Source organism: Lepeophtheirus salmonis, chromosome 8 (genome assembly GCF_016086655.4).
Source record: "Lepeophtheirus salmonis chromosome 8, UVic_Lsal_1.4, whole genome shotgun sequence".
In the NCBI taxonomy this organism is placed as follows: Eukaryota; Metazoa; Arthropoda; class Copepoda; order Siphonostomatoida; family Caligidae; genus Lepeophtheirus; species Lepeophtheirus salmonis.
In genome coordinates this window covers 16,174,710-16,190,745 of record NC_052138.2, presented here as the reverse complement: position 1 = coordinate 16,190,745, position 16,036 = coordinate 16,174,710, and the positions used below count along the sequence as shown (strand labels likewise).

At 33.8% G+C, this 16,036-nt stretch overlaps 2 protein-coding genes and 1 long non-coding RNA gene across 35 annotated transcripts; 2 read left to right on the top strand and 1 right to left on the bottom strand.

Moving 5' to 3' along the window:
- The first annotated feature begins 510 nt into the window (after window positions 1–510).
- On the top strand, window positions 511–2,997 carry LOC121122482 (uncharacterized). The gene is made up of 4 exons (XM_040717491.2): window positions 511–840; window positions 919–1,117; window positions 1,168–1,402; window positions 1,504–2,997. Exons 1-4 carry the CDS (start codon window positions 652–654, stop codon window positions 2,591–2,593), a joined length of 1,713 nt encoding a protein of 570 aa, XP_040573425.1. The 5' UTR covers window positions 511–651; the 3' UTR covers window positions 2,594–2,997.
- On the bottom strand, window positions 2,615–15,006 carry Wnk (Wnk kinase). Of its 33 annotated transcripts, XM_040717480.2 has the most exons (19): window positions 14,450–15,006; window positions 13,652–14,391; window positions 11,854–13,493; window positions 10,666–10,823; window positions 10,512–10,600; window positions 10,215–10,452; window positions 9,926–10,151; window positions 9,794–9,876; window positions 8,521–9,516; window positions 7,999–8,090; window positions 7,708–7,933; window positions 7,471–7,650; window positions 7,284–7,409; window positions 6,080–7,233; window positions 5,663–5,925; window positions 5,374–5,600; window positions 4,458–4,976; window positions 3,568–3,632; window positions 2,615–3,488 (listed from the first exon to the last, which is right to left on the bottom strand). In XM_040717480.2, the coding sequence occupies exons 3-19, from the start codon at window positions 13,211–13,213 to the stop codon at window positions 3,005–3,007; spliced, it is 6,486 nt and encodes a 2,161-aa protein (XP_040573414.1). In that variant the 5' UTR covers window positions 13,214–13,493; window positions 13,652–14,391; window positions 14,450–15,006; the 3' UTR covers window positions 2,615–3,004. The 33 variants fall into 33 exon arrangements, with proteins under 33 accessions (XP_040573414.1, XP_040573417.1, XP_040573415.1 ...); XM_040717483.2 differs by having other exon boundaries at window positions 4,458–4,937; window positions 13,652–14,767; XM_040717481.2 differs by having other exon boundaries at window positions 6,080–7,224; window positions 13,652–14,767.
- On the top strand, window positions 13,652–15,665 carry LOC139906192 (uncharacterized). The gene is made up of 2 exons (XR_011781548.1): window positions 13,652–15,132; window positions 15,460–15,665. It is a non-coding gene; the product is annotated as an uncharacterized lncRNA (long non-coding RNA).
- The last annotated feature ends 371 nt before the right edge of the window (window positions 15,666–16,036 follow it).

Genomic DNA, 16,036 nt, shown 5'->3' with positions numbered 1-16,036 from the left:
TTATTTTTGGTTTAAAATTTTCAAGAGAGACTAAATTTGAACGAATAACAATTTGTTTTTTTAAAAGGGAAATTAATCTTTCTTTCTCGAAAATTATTATATTTAAAAAAATATTAGATTGGATTTTTTTTTTTCTTTTCTGTGACAACCATAAAAATTCCGATAAAGGGTGGAGCCTCTATGATTTCATCGCTACCGATGAAGTCTTTAATTCTTATAATCAAAGTAATGAGCCGGGACAAGTACTCCTAATACTATAAAACAAAAATTGAATACATTATTTAGGAATAAATGCAGGCTAATTTTAAGACGAATGATATTGTGTTGTAGATTTGTTATGTGTTCATTCAGTCTGTTCACCATGCTCATACGTTGTTTGATTAAATAATGGGAATTCTAGGAAGAAAGCTTCAAGATAGTTCTCGAAGGGGTGATAGAAAGCTCACAACCCTCCCGCTACATGACACATGTGCTTGTTTCTCAATATATATATTGTACATACCTTCACCTATTTATAAATAAAATACGACATTTTAGTATTTTCATATACCCAAGCTCTTTTCGTATTTGTCTAAATCTTTGTAATACAAGGGGAAAAAAATTCAGATTGTGTAACAAATTCATCATACAAATAGTGAATCAGATATTAAGATGAATTTTGAAGGATTTCAAGATTTGATTGTTCGAGTAGCCTCAAGTTGGCTCAAATTAGCGAAAAAAGAAATCGTGGAATTTGATTCAATATCAAAATATCTACAGAAAAGCCCTTTTAATTCTTCAAAGACAGCAGAGAATGAAGCAGCATATCAAGACTTGATGGATATTCGTTTAAAATTATATGTAAGTATGGGATATTTGTACTTTAAATATAAATATATATAGGTACCCATTATATATTTGTTATTAATCCTTATACAGGAAGTGAGCTGTGAAATTGATCAATATCACAACTCTTACATGGAATTTATGCATGAAGTATTTGATCATCCAGATTTATTGGATAAAATCACGAAGGATCTTCTTACTGAGGAAAAACATTTAATTCATTTAGAACTGATTATTATGGAGCAAGTCGAGGATTGGGAAATAGATACTGGGAAATACGATCAAGAGTCAAGTAAGATCATTTTGATTCCAAATTATATTTAATCTATTTTTTTGACATAGTGTGGACAAAAATGCGAAGAATGGTAGTAGACCTACCTAATGGGAAAACCACGACTATTGCAATGTCACAAGAGCCTCAAAAAAGATACTGGTTCGGGATGTGCCCAATTTCCTCCACTCTCGGTAATATGAAATGGTGTTCAGGCTGCAAAATTGTTGGTTATATCGGTAAGGAGGAACAGAAAGAGGATTGGTCTAATCATAAAAAGTTATGCAAGGTTCTCACTACCCTAAGGTAGAATATATATATTTTTAAAATTTTCTATGATAAAATTATTTTTAAAATTTTCTATGATAAAATTATTTTTAAAAAATCCAATATAATCTTTCTTTTAGGAATGGTAAGCAACATTGGCTTGCAGAATTTTCAGACAAAGATTCTTTTTCAAAAGAACTCAGAAAAGGGCTTGATAGGGCTTTAAATCAATACGAAATAGATATGGTGAATCATCCCCGAAGATGCATTAAATGTGGATCATACGAACAAGACAAGCTTGTTAATTGTCAAAAATGTTATTGTGTTGCCTTCTGTAATGCTCATGTTGATGCGGGGAAGGTATCTCACGAGGAACATTGCCAGTCCCTTCGTACAGCATTAGACGATCATAAGTTCGAAGTCACTGTAGGGCATCAAGTTCAGAATTATTCTCCTTATGTTGAGACAAAGTCTTGGAAACCCCTTCCAAATGATATTGAAAAGTTTTTTTCAGATGACATATCATCTTTAGTGTCACAAAAACTTCCAGGATACAGGGATTCAGAGCTCCGCTATCTTACATTTCTCTACACTTGCCCCCTCACAGTTCTACATGCGCTTGAAGAAACAGGTACAAAATCCCAGGCAGTTGAACAAATGGAACACTTGACACTACATTTGGTAGGAAGTCGAATTGCAGAAATAAGACATTTGTCTGGTTGGGAAGTTATTGCCTCGAGGTTGCCAAAGCTCAACTCTCTCGATATCATATTCATTGGCGACGAATGTGAGAGAATGGAGTTTCCCAAACTCTTTAGTTACAAAGGAAAAGGATTACAAATAGATGAACGAAAAGGTCTGAAAATAAACTACCGCTTCGAAGCCAATACATTGTATCATGACTACATCAAAAAGAATAGCTTTATTGAACCCGATGCAGTGATAGCCCTGGATTGTGGATTCAAATTTTATCCAAGCTGGAGAGAATCTCTTCCATACATGATTCGACCTGGTGGAGCACCGCTCATTTTCACTGAGTTTAACATCACTGACACGAAGGATAACTTAACGTTATTGAAGAATATTGTTCCAAATACAAGGACAGTCATAGAACCCAGACTGAATGCATATTGCTCTAAGCGCCCAGTACGCTGCAGTGATTCCACGGATAACTATGTACCCTATTCAGTAATATATACTAATGATTATGTATGTGCTGTAAGTTTGTAAGTCTGGGAATGAATGAAATGATAATCTTAAGGGTATATTCTCTTAATAAAAGATTTTGTATAGTAAGATAAGACAACCATAAATGCAAATATTAGAGTGCGGCGAGCGGTGTGATTATTATTATTTTCATATATGTACTTGATGAATAATGATATATTATTTAAATATTTCTTATTTGCGAAAACACATTCTCATCATTTACCATAACTCTTCTCTATATGGAGTCGATCGACAGTATGAATCAATACTTTTGCACAGAATTCTTACATACTTTTTTACTGCCTGTCGGAATAGTATCACAAATTCGAGTAATCTGACAATGCTAATTAATAATAGTAATAATAATAATTATGTAATAAAAGAGTTCTACCAAATAATAATAATAATGATAAGAGTAATAATAATTAGAATTCATTGTTTTCTCGAAGGATTACTAAGAACGGGTGATGGGGAGGGATTAAATGAGTCGCTACTCTGAAGTTGTAATGAAGAAGCATTCTGAGAATTAGATGAGACCACATGGTGTTGTTGTTGTTGTTGTTGCTGCTGGGAAAGTGAATATTGCTGTATCATGTGCGGTGGCTGTTGCGAAGATGCTTGGGATATGCCGCCGTGTTGCGGAAATTTATGTTGTTGTTGCTGATCTTGAAAATGTTGTTGTTGTTGCTGATCTTGAAAATGTTGTTGCTGCTGCTGTTGTAACTGTTGTTGTTGCTGCTGTAACTGTTGTTGCTGCTGCTGCTGCTGCAGCAACTGCTGTTGATCTCTATTGCGACTGGACCCTAAAAGTTCAACTGTCCTGATGAGTTTATCATTTAATTTATCCCTTTCATTGCGATAATCCTGTTTTAACTGATCCATTCTTCTTTCCATTTCTTGCATTTGTTGTTTATGCCTAGAATGCAGAAAAAGTACATAATATATTAGTATTTTTGTTTAAAAATGGTACAAAATAAAAATTTAAGGCACATTACTTGTCGTCCAAGTTATGTATTGCTTCTGCAAGTTTGGAAACAGCTTCATTGATGCAATCGGTGGACTGAAAGAAAAAATATTTTATTGAGATATTTATAAAATTAATCATTTAAATAATATAAAATATATCATACAAAAAATTCCCCCAGTATTATTATGATAAAAAAAAGTTATATCAATATATTTATGCTTGTATTAAAAAAATAATTTGGTACACCATTTTGTTCTAATTTTAAAATAATCTAAGAATGACCAATTGAATTGAATATAATTTTGCATTATGAATTACTCCATGCTCAGATATCTTAAAATTAAAACTTAAAAAAACAAATATGTACTCCTATATGAATGATTATATAATTACCAATGAATGGCATAGGCTTGTGAAAATTAGCTTTAATAGAAGTGTAGTAGATAAATAAATAATTATTGTTAGTAGTACTCATTAGGAGAGATAAGGAGAGATAAACAGAAGAAGGATAAGAAACATAAATGAAAGAGAGAAGAGTTGGGAGGAAAAAGTGTAAAAATATGCACATTGCACAAGTTTTTATCACAAAACACCACAAGTTAATCGTCATCAAATAAGTACATATAATACAATATGATTGATGTAGCATTAGAATGAAGCCAATAATAATAATAGGATTGTTGTTATTAATATGAGTAATATGAAAGAACTCTCACTGTAAAAATACAAAACAAGTAATTAAAAACCAAAAAAAAAACTAAAAAACTCATGCATTAAATGGAATAAAAATATACAATAGTCCAAATAAATAACAAAACAAACATGCTTAAGTATCACGGATATTTTAATCCCAGCCACAAAGAAATTTGTATTGAGTGTGGTTCTTGTTTTTGTGGGAGAGAGAGGTTTTAATATTACCCTGGGAGGAAGAAGAGGAGAAGAAGAAGAGGAGAAAGGTAATTCAACATCATCAAAAAGAGGGAAAATCCCCTCTTCCCTCGAAGAATTGGAAATAACACTGGCTTGACGCAGAAAATGTTTCGTTCGTTCCGGATTTTGCAAACTTAAATCGGGATGTCTTTTGCCACCAGAAATCGTGTGATAGACGTTATAATCAAGACTATGGGTCTTGGGTAGAGAAAAAGTGGCTTGTCCAGCCGTTATGGTATGATGACTATTGAAAAGAACATTCAATTCGTCATTGAGCTGCTTCCAACTAGTATCATTAATTTTAACAGGATGACTGCTGGAACTAGGACTTAGATGGCCATCCCCATTTAGAAATGAATGAATAGGGGACTCAAAGTATTCTTCCTTGTCACGAATCTGAAAATCTTGACTTCCACACATGTCGACAACATTTGTAATTCGAAAGCTATCTTTCCGGGATCGTATTGTCTTTAAAGTTGTAGTATATAAATGCGATTTTAAAAAAGGCTAATTTTAGAAAATGTAACACTTAAAGAAGATAATACATATATAGAAAAGAACAAAATAAAAAAATAAATAAAATAACGTTATAAAAAGAATTTAACTGATTGTGAGCCTTATTTTTATAAGTTTGTATTATTTTGAATTAGACATGCAATCCTTTTTCACAAGAAAATTAATCATGTAACTAAGTAATGTACACCAGACTTAGTATCATAATTTTGTACATGAGTTTCCAAAACTTAATTAAAATTAAGAAATAAAATAACTCTAATAAAGGGAAGTAAGTTTAAATCATCTCATATCAAACAAAATACAAAGAAAAACTAATTTTGCTAAAATGTTAAGCCATCTCAAGTAACTAAACTAACTTGATCCCTAAGAAAATATCAACATAACTTACAGGTTCAAAATCATTTTTATTTTGCTCAAAAATTAAATCTTCCACCGCAGATCCATATGTTGTATTATCAGAATTGTCAGCGGTTGCGACTACAGACTCAGATGCTGTATCATAGCTAGGACTCGGACTGGAATCATAATGGGCAGAAACAGACTGAGAATCCTCGAGGCTTGTCCCCATAGTTTGAACAGCAAAGCGACCCTTCTTTATAAGGTTGTTTTTAGCTTCTAAAGATGGATCATGGAAGTGGAAAAATATTATTTAAAAAAATAAAAAGCTAAAAAATTACCATCTGCTTCATTGACGGGTAAGTGTTCCGGTCTTGAACCTTCGCCATTAGGTAAGCTCTTGATTCCACTAGGAGCATCAACTGGATTAACAGAAAAACGAGAAGGTTCCTTCGAAGATTCTTGAACTTTATTTGCAACATTATCTTGTGTCTGAACGATGTTTTGAGACTGAGAAGCTGATTGAACAGGAGCTTTTGTTTGAGAATTAACTTTAGTTCCCATAATGTTTTGAAGATTTTGTTCCAAATCAGAGAGTGTCCCTCTATAAATACAAAATATAATTAATTACTTCTTAATGATGTTTTTTAACCCCAACACCATGAAAGTTATTGATACTAGTTAATTATAAAATAACATCAATTCCTTCTTTAAAAAACTTTAGAGCAATGTATATTAATGAAGATATAAAAACCCACCTTTCATCTTTCTTTTTGGTATCATGAAGAGCCTCTGCCTGTAGTTGAGGCTGTTGAGATACTGAAGGTGGTTGCTGCTGCTGCTGCATTTGTTGTTGTGATCCTTGCAGAGAACCAGATGAGTGCATCTGTTGTCCTTGAGTGGAAATTGAAGACTGCATCTGTTGTTGCCCTTGAGTGGAAATCGAAGACTGGATCTGTTGGTGTCCTTGAGTGGAAACTGAAGACTGCATCTGTTGTTGAGACTGATGTGGAATAGATGGTGGCAATTGTTGATTCATGTGAGTCTGCATACCAGATTGTACTTGTTGAGTAGTTTGTGCCTGAACTGTAGTTGACTGTAGCTTCAGCGAAGGTTGTTGGGTTTGAACAGAGTTTTGCAACTGGTGAGAAGTAGAAGGTGTTGAATGCTGCTGAATTTGCTGTTGAGTAGAACTAAGCTGTTGAGACGATAATGGCTGTTGAACCGAGATTTGTTGTTGCAGAACTGGCTTTTGGATAGAATGCTGTAAAGTTGAGGGTGGAGAGACTTGTTTCTTTGTAATAATAGATTGCACATTTTGTTGCATCATATTGGATTGTTGCTGATGTTGTTGAACAGCTAGCTCAGATTTTGATGTTGGTATCATTTGTTGCAAATTAACTTGAACTTGATGTATGGAATTGGATTGACAGTTATGTTGTGCAATGGGTTGTAAATTTTGTTTTTGCAAATTAGGTTGAACATTGGGAATTGATATCGTAGTTGTCTGAGTTACATGAGGCTGATGAGTCTGCACAATGTTTACATCGTCTTGAACTTTTTCATCCGTTGATATAATAGAGGATTGGTTCAATGTAGGCTCTTGAGAAGAAACTTGGGGGGTTGAAGGAAAACTTCCAGTTGGGCTTTCGAATTCAGCATTTGGCATAACAGTCGCAAGCTTTACTTTCAAAACTTCAAATGCTGCATCGGGTATTGCAACTTCATCAGAATTAGCAATTTTAATAACTTGTCCTGCTTGATGAGAATGGACGGTTGCATCGGGAGTACAGGCATTAAGAGGTGTATTTGTTCCACCAGAACTAGACTGATCAGCGGAGTTAACAATACTTTCTTCGATACTTTCAGAAATAGGTAGAACAGAGAATCGAGAGACCTTTTCCTGGAGATACTTGAATTATTAAAATATTTATCTATATAAGTTGATGAAAGAATAAATACCCGATTATCTTCTTGTGACTGAACGACAGGGGTAACATTATTTGCAGGCACATTTGGACTTATCAGAGGAACCAAATTATTTTTCATACTAGGATCATCCCCATCTTTCAAACTGTCATCATCCATCTAAAGAAATGTAAACGATGTATTTATATTTATGGAGGTAGAAAAGTGAAATAAAGCAAACCTTTTTCTTCTCAGTAGATTTATCTCGTTTCTCATTTAGTGGAGAGTTAGTGGATGACGGCTCCGGTGGGAAATGAACAATGGGTATTTTATTTGGATTTTCGTCCAGTTGGCGCATTATATCGTTTAGTTGATCTATTAAAATTTCTCTATGTTGTTCAGGGAGAAGATCTTCTTTTACCTAAGTAGGCAGTGAGGTCAAGATAATTTAAATGATAAAAATTTAGCAAAATCTTACAAATTCGCAAGAAATATCTTCTGGGACAATATCAATCGTAGAAAATTCGAAAGTTATCGTTTTTTGTTTAGCAGTTTCCATCTGACATTCAACTTTTAACCCAGATACATTTAAGACTTTAAGACGAGGTCCTAGATTTGTCGTTCGTTTTCTTCTAGTCCTTTTTCTCTCTTTCTTCGCTTCAGAAGAAAGTTCGATATGTCCTGTATCGGAATCTGTATATAAGCTATAACATGAAATAAAAGAATACACTTTTTGTACATATAAACCAATCTAAACTGATGGTCATACTTTTCATTGGACTGGAGATCACCCAATTCTTTCAGTCGATTCTCGGAAATAGCAGTTCTCAAAGTGGATATGTCACCTCCCATCTGAAAGAACTATAAATAAATATATATTTGCAAAGTATAATTAATAAAATTGAACACAAGTGAGACAAACAACACATGAAACAAAGAGCTACTTAGAAATGGATAGGAACAGAGAAGCATATTCAGTCCAGATTTAGAAAGGAAAGGTAATCAAGGAAGGAGCAAAGAAGTAAAGGAATTAAGACAAAGAGAATCTTAACATTTGAAGCGGATGAATGTTTTTCGATGTACCGAAAAACATTTTTTAGTGCAAATCACAGATCCCGAACCGTAGAAAATAACTACGTCATTCATGTTAGTTGAATATAAAGCAAGTAGTCTTGCAATATGTATCCCTGACCAATGTCTAAATCTTAGCCAAGGAAATAATAGTAATAATTTATGAGCGCGTAACGATGTTTTAATTATTTGAATTTCTTATATACAGTATATAAACTACCTTTTGAAATTCCTGCAACTCTTCTGCGGTCGATATTTCTTTGAGAGGGGAAAGAAATAACGAACCTGAACTTGCTCGCCTAGATAATGTTTTAGGCTGACTATGAGACGGACTAAAATTCGGGATAAGAATTGTTTTATTGACATCATCCACTCTAAGGGGCAAAGATCCTCTACGTAAGGAGAGAAGGATTCTATTATTATTATTATTTAATGGTTGTTGTGGTTGTAAAGGAATTGTTTTGGAAGAAGTTAAAGTGGTAGTTGAAGAGGATTGGGAGTTTAATAAGCATGAACTGGGGTCCATATCATTTTTTATGAGCCCTGAAGCTTCCATGAATGGTGGAATACAAGCAACTTGTTTACATGATGAACATAATGATGTATTATCTTGATGGCCACACCAACTTACACTGGATGTTCCTGAGGTATCATTTACAATAACTGAAGAACAGTGAGATATAGTTGGCCTGGAAGAATGTGAAACTTCAGATTGAGATACTAGAGGATTTACAGACTGTTGAGGGGAAGATTCATCATCTTCATTATGACTAGAAAAATGTTCTATATTAATAGTAGAGCTTTCGGCATCAAAAGTTTCGGAAGGAACTTCACTATCCTCATTACAAGCAGATAGTTGTTGTCGATCAGAACCAATATCCACAGCTCGCTGGAGTACTATAGACTCTGCATCTTCCAATGTGGAGGAATGATGTTTTGAAGGAACATATTGAACGACATTTGAATCATACTCTTGATGAGACAATACAGAATGCGAAGATTGCTGCTGATTAGTTGTAGCAGGGAATGTAACCAAAGGTTGATATGGACCACTAGTCCCCGAACTTGTAGGAACCAAAACTGGAACATAGCCGGGTGGAAGCTGATACATCTGTATTTGGCCACCAGGCAATTGTTGATAAACTAGCGGTTGGGATACTACATTAGTAGAATTGGAGGAAGGTGTTGCAACTTGCGAATTTCCTAATGGGTTTAGCTGCATAATCAAATAATTTAAAATTAAAGCATAAAGAAGATAATGATATTCACATAAAAATAAAATGACATAACATGAGGATAAAACCTGTGTAATATTGAGAAAAAAAAAGAAGAAACTTAATCAGAATGGTTAAAAAGAATTACTAAAGGAATAAAACGCAGTTTATTTTTATTTTATTTTTTAACTTTCAATAACAAAAACTATAACCCAAAGACAAAGGACAAGGTTTTTTTTTTTTTTGTTAATTTTGCTAACAATATTATAAAACTAATACCTGCATCATATTTTGTGGAACTGTCCCAGAATTTGATTGATTTTCCGAATGATGCATTGTGTGATAACCAGACTCGGGATCATCTAAAAGTAAAAATAAAAATGTGGAATATAAACAAGCTTATAAAATTACTATTAGGAGGTTCTGATCCATCAGCGGTTTCTACAGAATGCATTGAAAAATTTTGGTTATTTGCCTGCTGTTGTGCTATTTGTCTTTGCTGTTGAATTTGTTGTTGTACAAGTTGAGCCTGACGCTGCTTCTCTTCACGTTCTTTGTTTAATCCAACTATCTGAGCTTCCATCATTTTTCCTACACGTTTAGCATCTTCTTCGGTCAGTAATATACCTGACTTAACCTAAAAATCAAAATGTAATTTAATTCAAACACAGCAAACGTTTTTTAATAAAAATAAACTCACCATATTATTAGCAACTTCCAGACAATTATCTGACTGTAAGCTAAATTCAAATTCAATTGCTTCATTTTCTTTATGGGCAGGTCTATCTCTTCGTTGTTTTCTTTGGTCTGTCAATCGCAAACGAAAATTAATAGTAGATTCGAGACTGTTTACCGATTCCTCGCGATTAACTATTTCTAATTTGAATCCAAAATCTTCAGCAAAAAATTCGTGCTGAAGGAGTTGTTTCATTGAGGGTCTGAGAAAATGCATATAAAAATGTATAAAACTCAAAATTGAAAAAAAACAAAAAAAAACCTTTCTTCTGTTTGAAGTCTAGTGCATTGGTCTATCACATCTCGTATTTCAGGATCTTCAATTTTGTCAAAGCTTTGAGGACGAACTCCCTTAATTCATAAATATTAATTATAAAAATTAAAAATAATTTATGAACACAATGTTAATTCCTTACATTGATAACTTTCTTATAAATTTGGGCCGGTCCCGTACATTCTGCATAAGGATATTCAGATGTCGCCATTTCCAGCATACACATCCCAAAAGCGTAGACATCCACTCCCTCGTCATAATGTTCATCATACATTTCCGGAGCCATAAATTCAGGGGTACCTAATAATTTAAGAAATACATTCGTTAAAATAATATAGCAATTTAATTCAAAACCAAACTAAGAGCTATAAAATATTGATCCATTTTTGTACATATACAATATAGTACATTCTTTTTCTTGAAATGTATTTTCATAATTATGTATTCTTAAAACATAAATTATTTATATTTAATAAGAGAGTATTTTCAAGGTCAAATAACTTATAAGCGCAAAAAGTACAATAACAAAAACGATTGATGCAAGGCTAAGTAAAGAGTTACTGATTAAATTTAATATAGATTTTTAATGAAAAAAAATTTCGGTTACTACTTGCTTATATAACTATCAAATAGAAATTTACTACGTTAACAGAAAATTCAATGGAATACTAATAATATATGTCTTTGTACATTTTTTTTCTTATTTCATATTCTTGCTACGTATTATATTCTGTAGTACAATATGAAATTGGCTTTATAGTTTATCCGTATTTTTTCTTAAAATTGTAGATGCCTAACTTACTAACTCATACTGTAATACGTAGTAATCGAAAATATTGCATTTATTCTAGTACTAAGTCGTAGAAATAAGCACGACTTGATTTTGAAAAAAAATAATAGGGTTATCTTATGAATTTTAGTTATATTTTTCTCTTTCTTTCCTTCGCATTAATTTCTTTAAAAATGTGAGAAAATCATAACAAAAGTTTTGTTAAATATAACTTATTACTATCTGACATGTTTTAATAGGACAAAAAATCAACAACTAGGATTGTGAATATTCAATAAAATAGTATTAGTTTAGACATGTAAGGCCACAAAAAATGAGATCTAGCTTATAACTACCTTCCGCAAGTAATTCAATTAACCAAAAGAAAAATGCACATTTCAAATAGTTTGAAACTTTGTTAACCCACCTCGACTTTAAGGGATTACAGAACACACAAAGTACACTAAAAGTATCCGTTTAAAATGGATTTGGAAAAATGAATAACCTTAAATGTATAGTAAATATGACATAGATTCTTTAGCTAAAATAACAATAACTTACCAATAACAGATTTGGCGAAAGATTTGTTTTTCAATGTTGCCAATCCTAAATCCCCAATTTTTACAGAGCCCGTAGGACCTGTGATAAAGACATTATCACACTTCAAATCGCGATGAATTACAGGAGGTGCCCTTGTATGTAAAAAGTGTAAACCTTTAATAATTTGTCGACACCAAGATTTTAAGACTCGTTGGTTGATCTTTTTGAAACGCCTCAGATATGTTTTAAGGGTTCCTGACGTCATGAGCTCAGTAACTAAAACAATATATTTTTTGCTTGACATAGAAGCACTAGTGGCTTTCTTATTCACTTCCCAGGAGTCATAAAACCTGACTATATTCGGATGTTGAAGACCTTTGAGCATTTCGGCTTCTTCTTTAAATTTTTGTCTTTCTGATTTCGTAAGCTTTTTATCTTTATGTTCACACCATGCTACAGAGACTCCAGTAATTGTATCCAGACCTCTATAAACCGTTTTAAAACTCCCACGTCCTATTTCTTCGACAAATTTGAGAAATCTGCCTTCAGGAGATTGATCAACAGCCTGAGGTTCTTCTTCTTCATCATCATCGTTATCATTTTCAATATTTTTGACTATCTTGTCCGTGTTTGTAGTAGCTGTAGAAGTGGAAGCCGTTGTAGTGGCGACAGAAGTCGCTGTAGATGTAACTTTAGTAGCAGAAATAGACTCTTCTTCATTAACATTTTTCTCGCTTTTTTCTGTATCCTGTTTTTCAACAACAAATCGACTATTATCAATTTCCATATTGAGAGGAGGAAGAGGAGGAGGAGTGGACTTTTTGGTGTTTTCCTCTTTGGCTCCCTTTTCAAGCTCTTTATTATCCTTTTGGATAAGTTTGGAATTATTAAAACGCAAACGCGAAGGAATATCTTTTGATGAACGCGTTTTGAGCAGAGATTTAGTGGGTTTTTTTCTGGATGTCGGCTCTGTAGAAGAAGTTTTTCTAATGTCAGGATATGTGCGGTATGTATTTTCTTCAGAAACAGATATCAGTTCAGATGATTTGTGATTATCGGATGTAAGGGCAGATGTTGGGGCCATTCGCCTACGGAGACGACTTCCATACTGTAGACTATTATTGTTATTGTTATTGGAGTGGTGGAGATTGTTGTTAATGTTGTTGTTATTCGTATTATTCGTGTTGGTGGACGTCGTGGTTGTGGTCGTGGCGGTGGGGGTGAGAGTGGCGCCGCCCGTGTTGTTGTTGTTGCTGTCTCCTTGCGTGCTGTTGGAATCCGAGGAGTGTGTATGGCGTGATGAACTATAACTACGACGTAAATTCACTGTAGAGCGTTTATGAGGTGCAGTTGAAGAGGCAGAAGAAGAGAAGGAAGACATCTCTTCTCAGAGACACTCAGCAGGGAGCAAAAGGCAAAAGGTCGTCACCCAAGGAAATGCCAAAGGCCAAGGCACTGCTTCTCCTACTCAAAATACCTCAACCAAGATGTCTGATTCTCGCGTTTTGCTACTAAAGACAACTACGACTACGACTACTACGACTACTACTAAAAGGGATAAAATCCCATTCCAACAGACACGGGACTCTCCTCAGATCTGTCACGTATCAAACTCATCATCAAGACTTCACGTCTGGGGAACGAATTCCATTCAATTGATCCTAGAAACAAGGAGTAGTCACTATCATTTCTATAATTTGTCTTGGAGCTACACTAATTAATATTTAGTACTGATTATGTATTTTCAATAATAAATAAGGTCAGAGAAAAAGGAGCAGAAACGAGACACAATGAATTAACAAATTTGAAATGAACTTACCTAAAGCAAGAAGAAAATACAAAATGGATTCTCTATTTCTTCATTTGAGAAGACACTCAGTCACTTACTCACTCACTCCACGGCAGAAATACACACACACACACACATACACTCATACACTCAGCTATCACCTCACACACGCACCCTCCCTCCTCACTACAATTACCATGTCATTTATGCTGTATTTTGTGCATATACCTCTTCTCTTATTCTTCTTCTCTTTTTTTCTCTCTCTTTTCTCTCTCTCTTTTCTCTCTTTCTTTCGAGAGGGAATATTATCTAGTTATCTTTCTCCTCTAATACTTCACTTTTCTTCCGTCTTCTCTAGCTCATCGCACGCCCTTCTCTAGCTACTCTTTCACAGATGGAATTGCTGATTGAATCACCCTCCTTTACGTTTTACTTCTTTCACTTGTAGGATCCAAAATCGGATTCCTGATTCCAAATAGTCACACTCGACAAATTCAGGCAAAGTTATTATTGAGATGATTGCTGAAGGTTTAGAATATCAATGGACAATGTCTTATTGTGTATTTTAATCAACGTGTCTTCCACGAGTTTAAGACTACATATCTCATATTTCAGGATTAATATTTCATTGAAGGATTTTGAATTATTATAAAAAGGTTCGCCTGGCTATTATTATTCTAGCTCTCCGTGCCTCTTTTTTCAGGAGAGAGATGAGCGCTCTCGCACCGGCGTTCTTACTCTCTCCTTTTTGACATTCCTGCACCATCTTACTTGAAATAATTAAGAGACATGTTAGTCAGTTACTGTATGCAGCATGTTCTCTCTTACAAACGTCAAAGAGGGGTGTATGGGCGTTGAAAGGGAGAAAGGAGCCTCAATATCTGCGCTGTCTTTTCCTTTTATTTAATTTAACGATTGGGAAAGCAGGGTTGTATTTTTAAAGGTCTCCACCCTAAACAATGGCACACCCTGGTGGTGGTGGTGGAGGAGGTAGTGGTGGTGTTAGTGGGAGTGGAGGAACAAGCTGACAAAGATGGCTCTTTAGCACGTGTCCATATTTCCCTTTCTTGGCTTTAAGACCACCACTCCGGCAAGACAAACTTGTTCCTTTTGTTGTTCACTTTCACGCTCTCTCTCTTTCCCTCCTCTCTTCTCCTATTGGGTCGTCATGATCAGGATCACTACTACCAACAGTGTGCTTCAACAAGGAACGAGTGGACGAGCTACTTCACACAGGCTTTTAAATAGCCTTGGGGGAGGTTGCCATTATTTACTGAGAAGAAGTGATTATTGGGCTTGCACTTGAATGCCCTTTTATCTAAATAATGTTACTTATAATAAATTATAGCCAGGATGTACTAATTCAGTTGTACAACATGCAGCATACTATATGTACAAACATATTATGAGGATGGAAACGCTAAGCCTTGGAACAGGGTGACTTAAAAATAAAAGTACAACATACACACGATACGATGACTCATGCTTCTCCAAAAAATAAGTGAATCAGGGTATATCAGTCATATTTTTATTATTCTTCAATGAATTTATCTATATTTTAGTAGTTATTCTATCAAAGGCTAATGTACTTGAATACAATTCACTTGATACCTTGCATTTCATTTGATTGTAAATTCTATTCCATATGGTTGACTTGAGTTAAAAGAACATTCATCTGATCTATTCCCATTCTGAGCGTTTGAGCCAGATTAATGTATTATAAAAACGGAATTTGCATCGAACAAAACTATTTTAGTACTTAATTTAATATTTAGTTAACATTGAGAATGCCTCTAAAATATTTATATATTGTATATATTATATTTTTTATCAAACAGGTACACACATGATGAGAATAATTCTTAAAAAAAAGATAAAAAATCATTAAAAATTGAAATAAGAGTTACAAATACAACACACGTCTCGCATGAACCGAATCTTCATTTATGAAAAGATGTATTTAATTATTGGATTGTAATAATATTCTCTCAAATGATTTCAAATACATTCTGTAAAGTCGGTTTTCGACTTTCAAAAATCTGTATTTTCTTCTGCATTTTTCTTGGTGCTAACTGTTAATTATTATTTTGAGAATAGTTATTCAGAGAGGAAGTCAATTTCATACATCCATTTGTGGTTGATAACATTATTATAACGAAATAAACTCTTTAGAACATAATGTTTATTGACTTGGCATCTGATGCACCAATAGTACCAGAAAACGAAGACTTAAATTTTAGAATAGTTAAAAAAAACATGGATATTATTCTTTATGAAAGCAGTAAAGTAAATATATTACATTATACCTTTTATTTAATCAATTTCACATTATTTGTGATTTTGAAGGCTATCTTCAGATGACTTATTTTCCAGCAAATTTTGCACTAAACCGAAGCAACGGACTCATATATTTTT

Excerpts from the sequence above, each read along its gene's own strand:
- Wnk (XM_040717480.2), bottom strand. The coding sequence starts at position 13,213 with ATGTCTTCCTTCTCTTCTTCTGCCTCTTCAACTGCACCTCATAAACGC. Across the intron at positions 7,410-7,470 it reads AATCTACTGAGAAGAAAAAG|ATGGATGATGACAGTTTGAA; the intron begins GTTTGCTTTATT and ends ACATTTCTTTAG. Across the intron at positions 3,633-4,457 it reads CTCCTCTTCTTCCTCCCAGG|TCCACCGATTGCATCAATGA; the intron begins GTAATATTAAAA and ends TTTTTCTTTCAG.
- LOC121122482 (XM_040717491.2), top strand. The coding sequence starts at position 652 with ATGAATTTTGAAGGATTTCAAGATTTGATTGTTCGAGTAGCCTCAAGT. Across the intron at positions 1,118-1,167 it reads GAAATACGATCAAGAGTCAA|TGTGGACAAAAATGCGAAGA; the intron begins GTAAGATCATTT and ends TTTTTGACATAG. Across the intron at positions 1,403-1,503 it reads AAGGTTCTCACTACCCTAAG|GAATGGTAAGCAACATTGGC; the intron begins GTAGAATATATA and ends TCTTTCTTTTAG.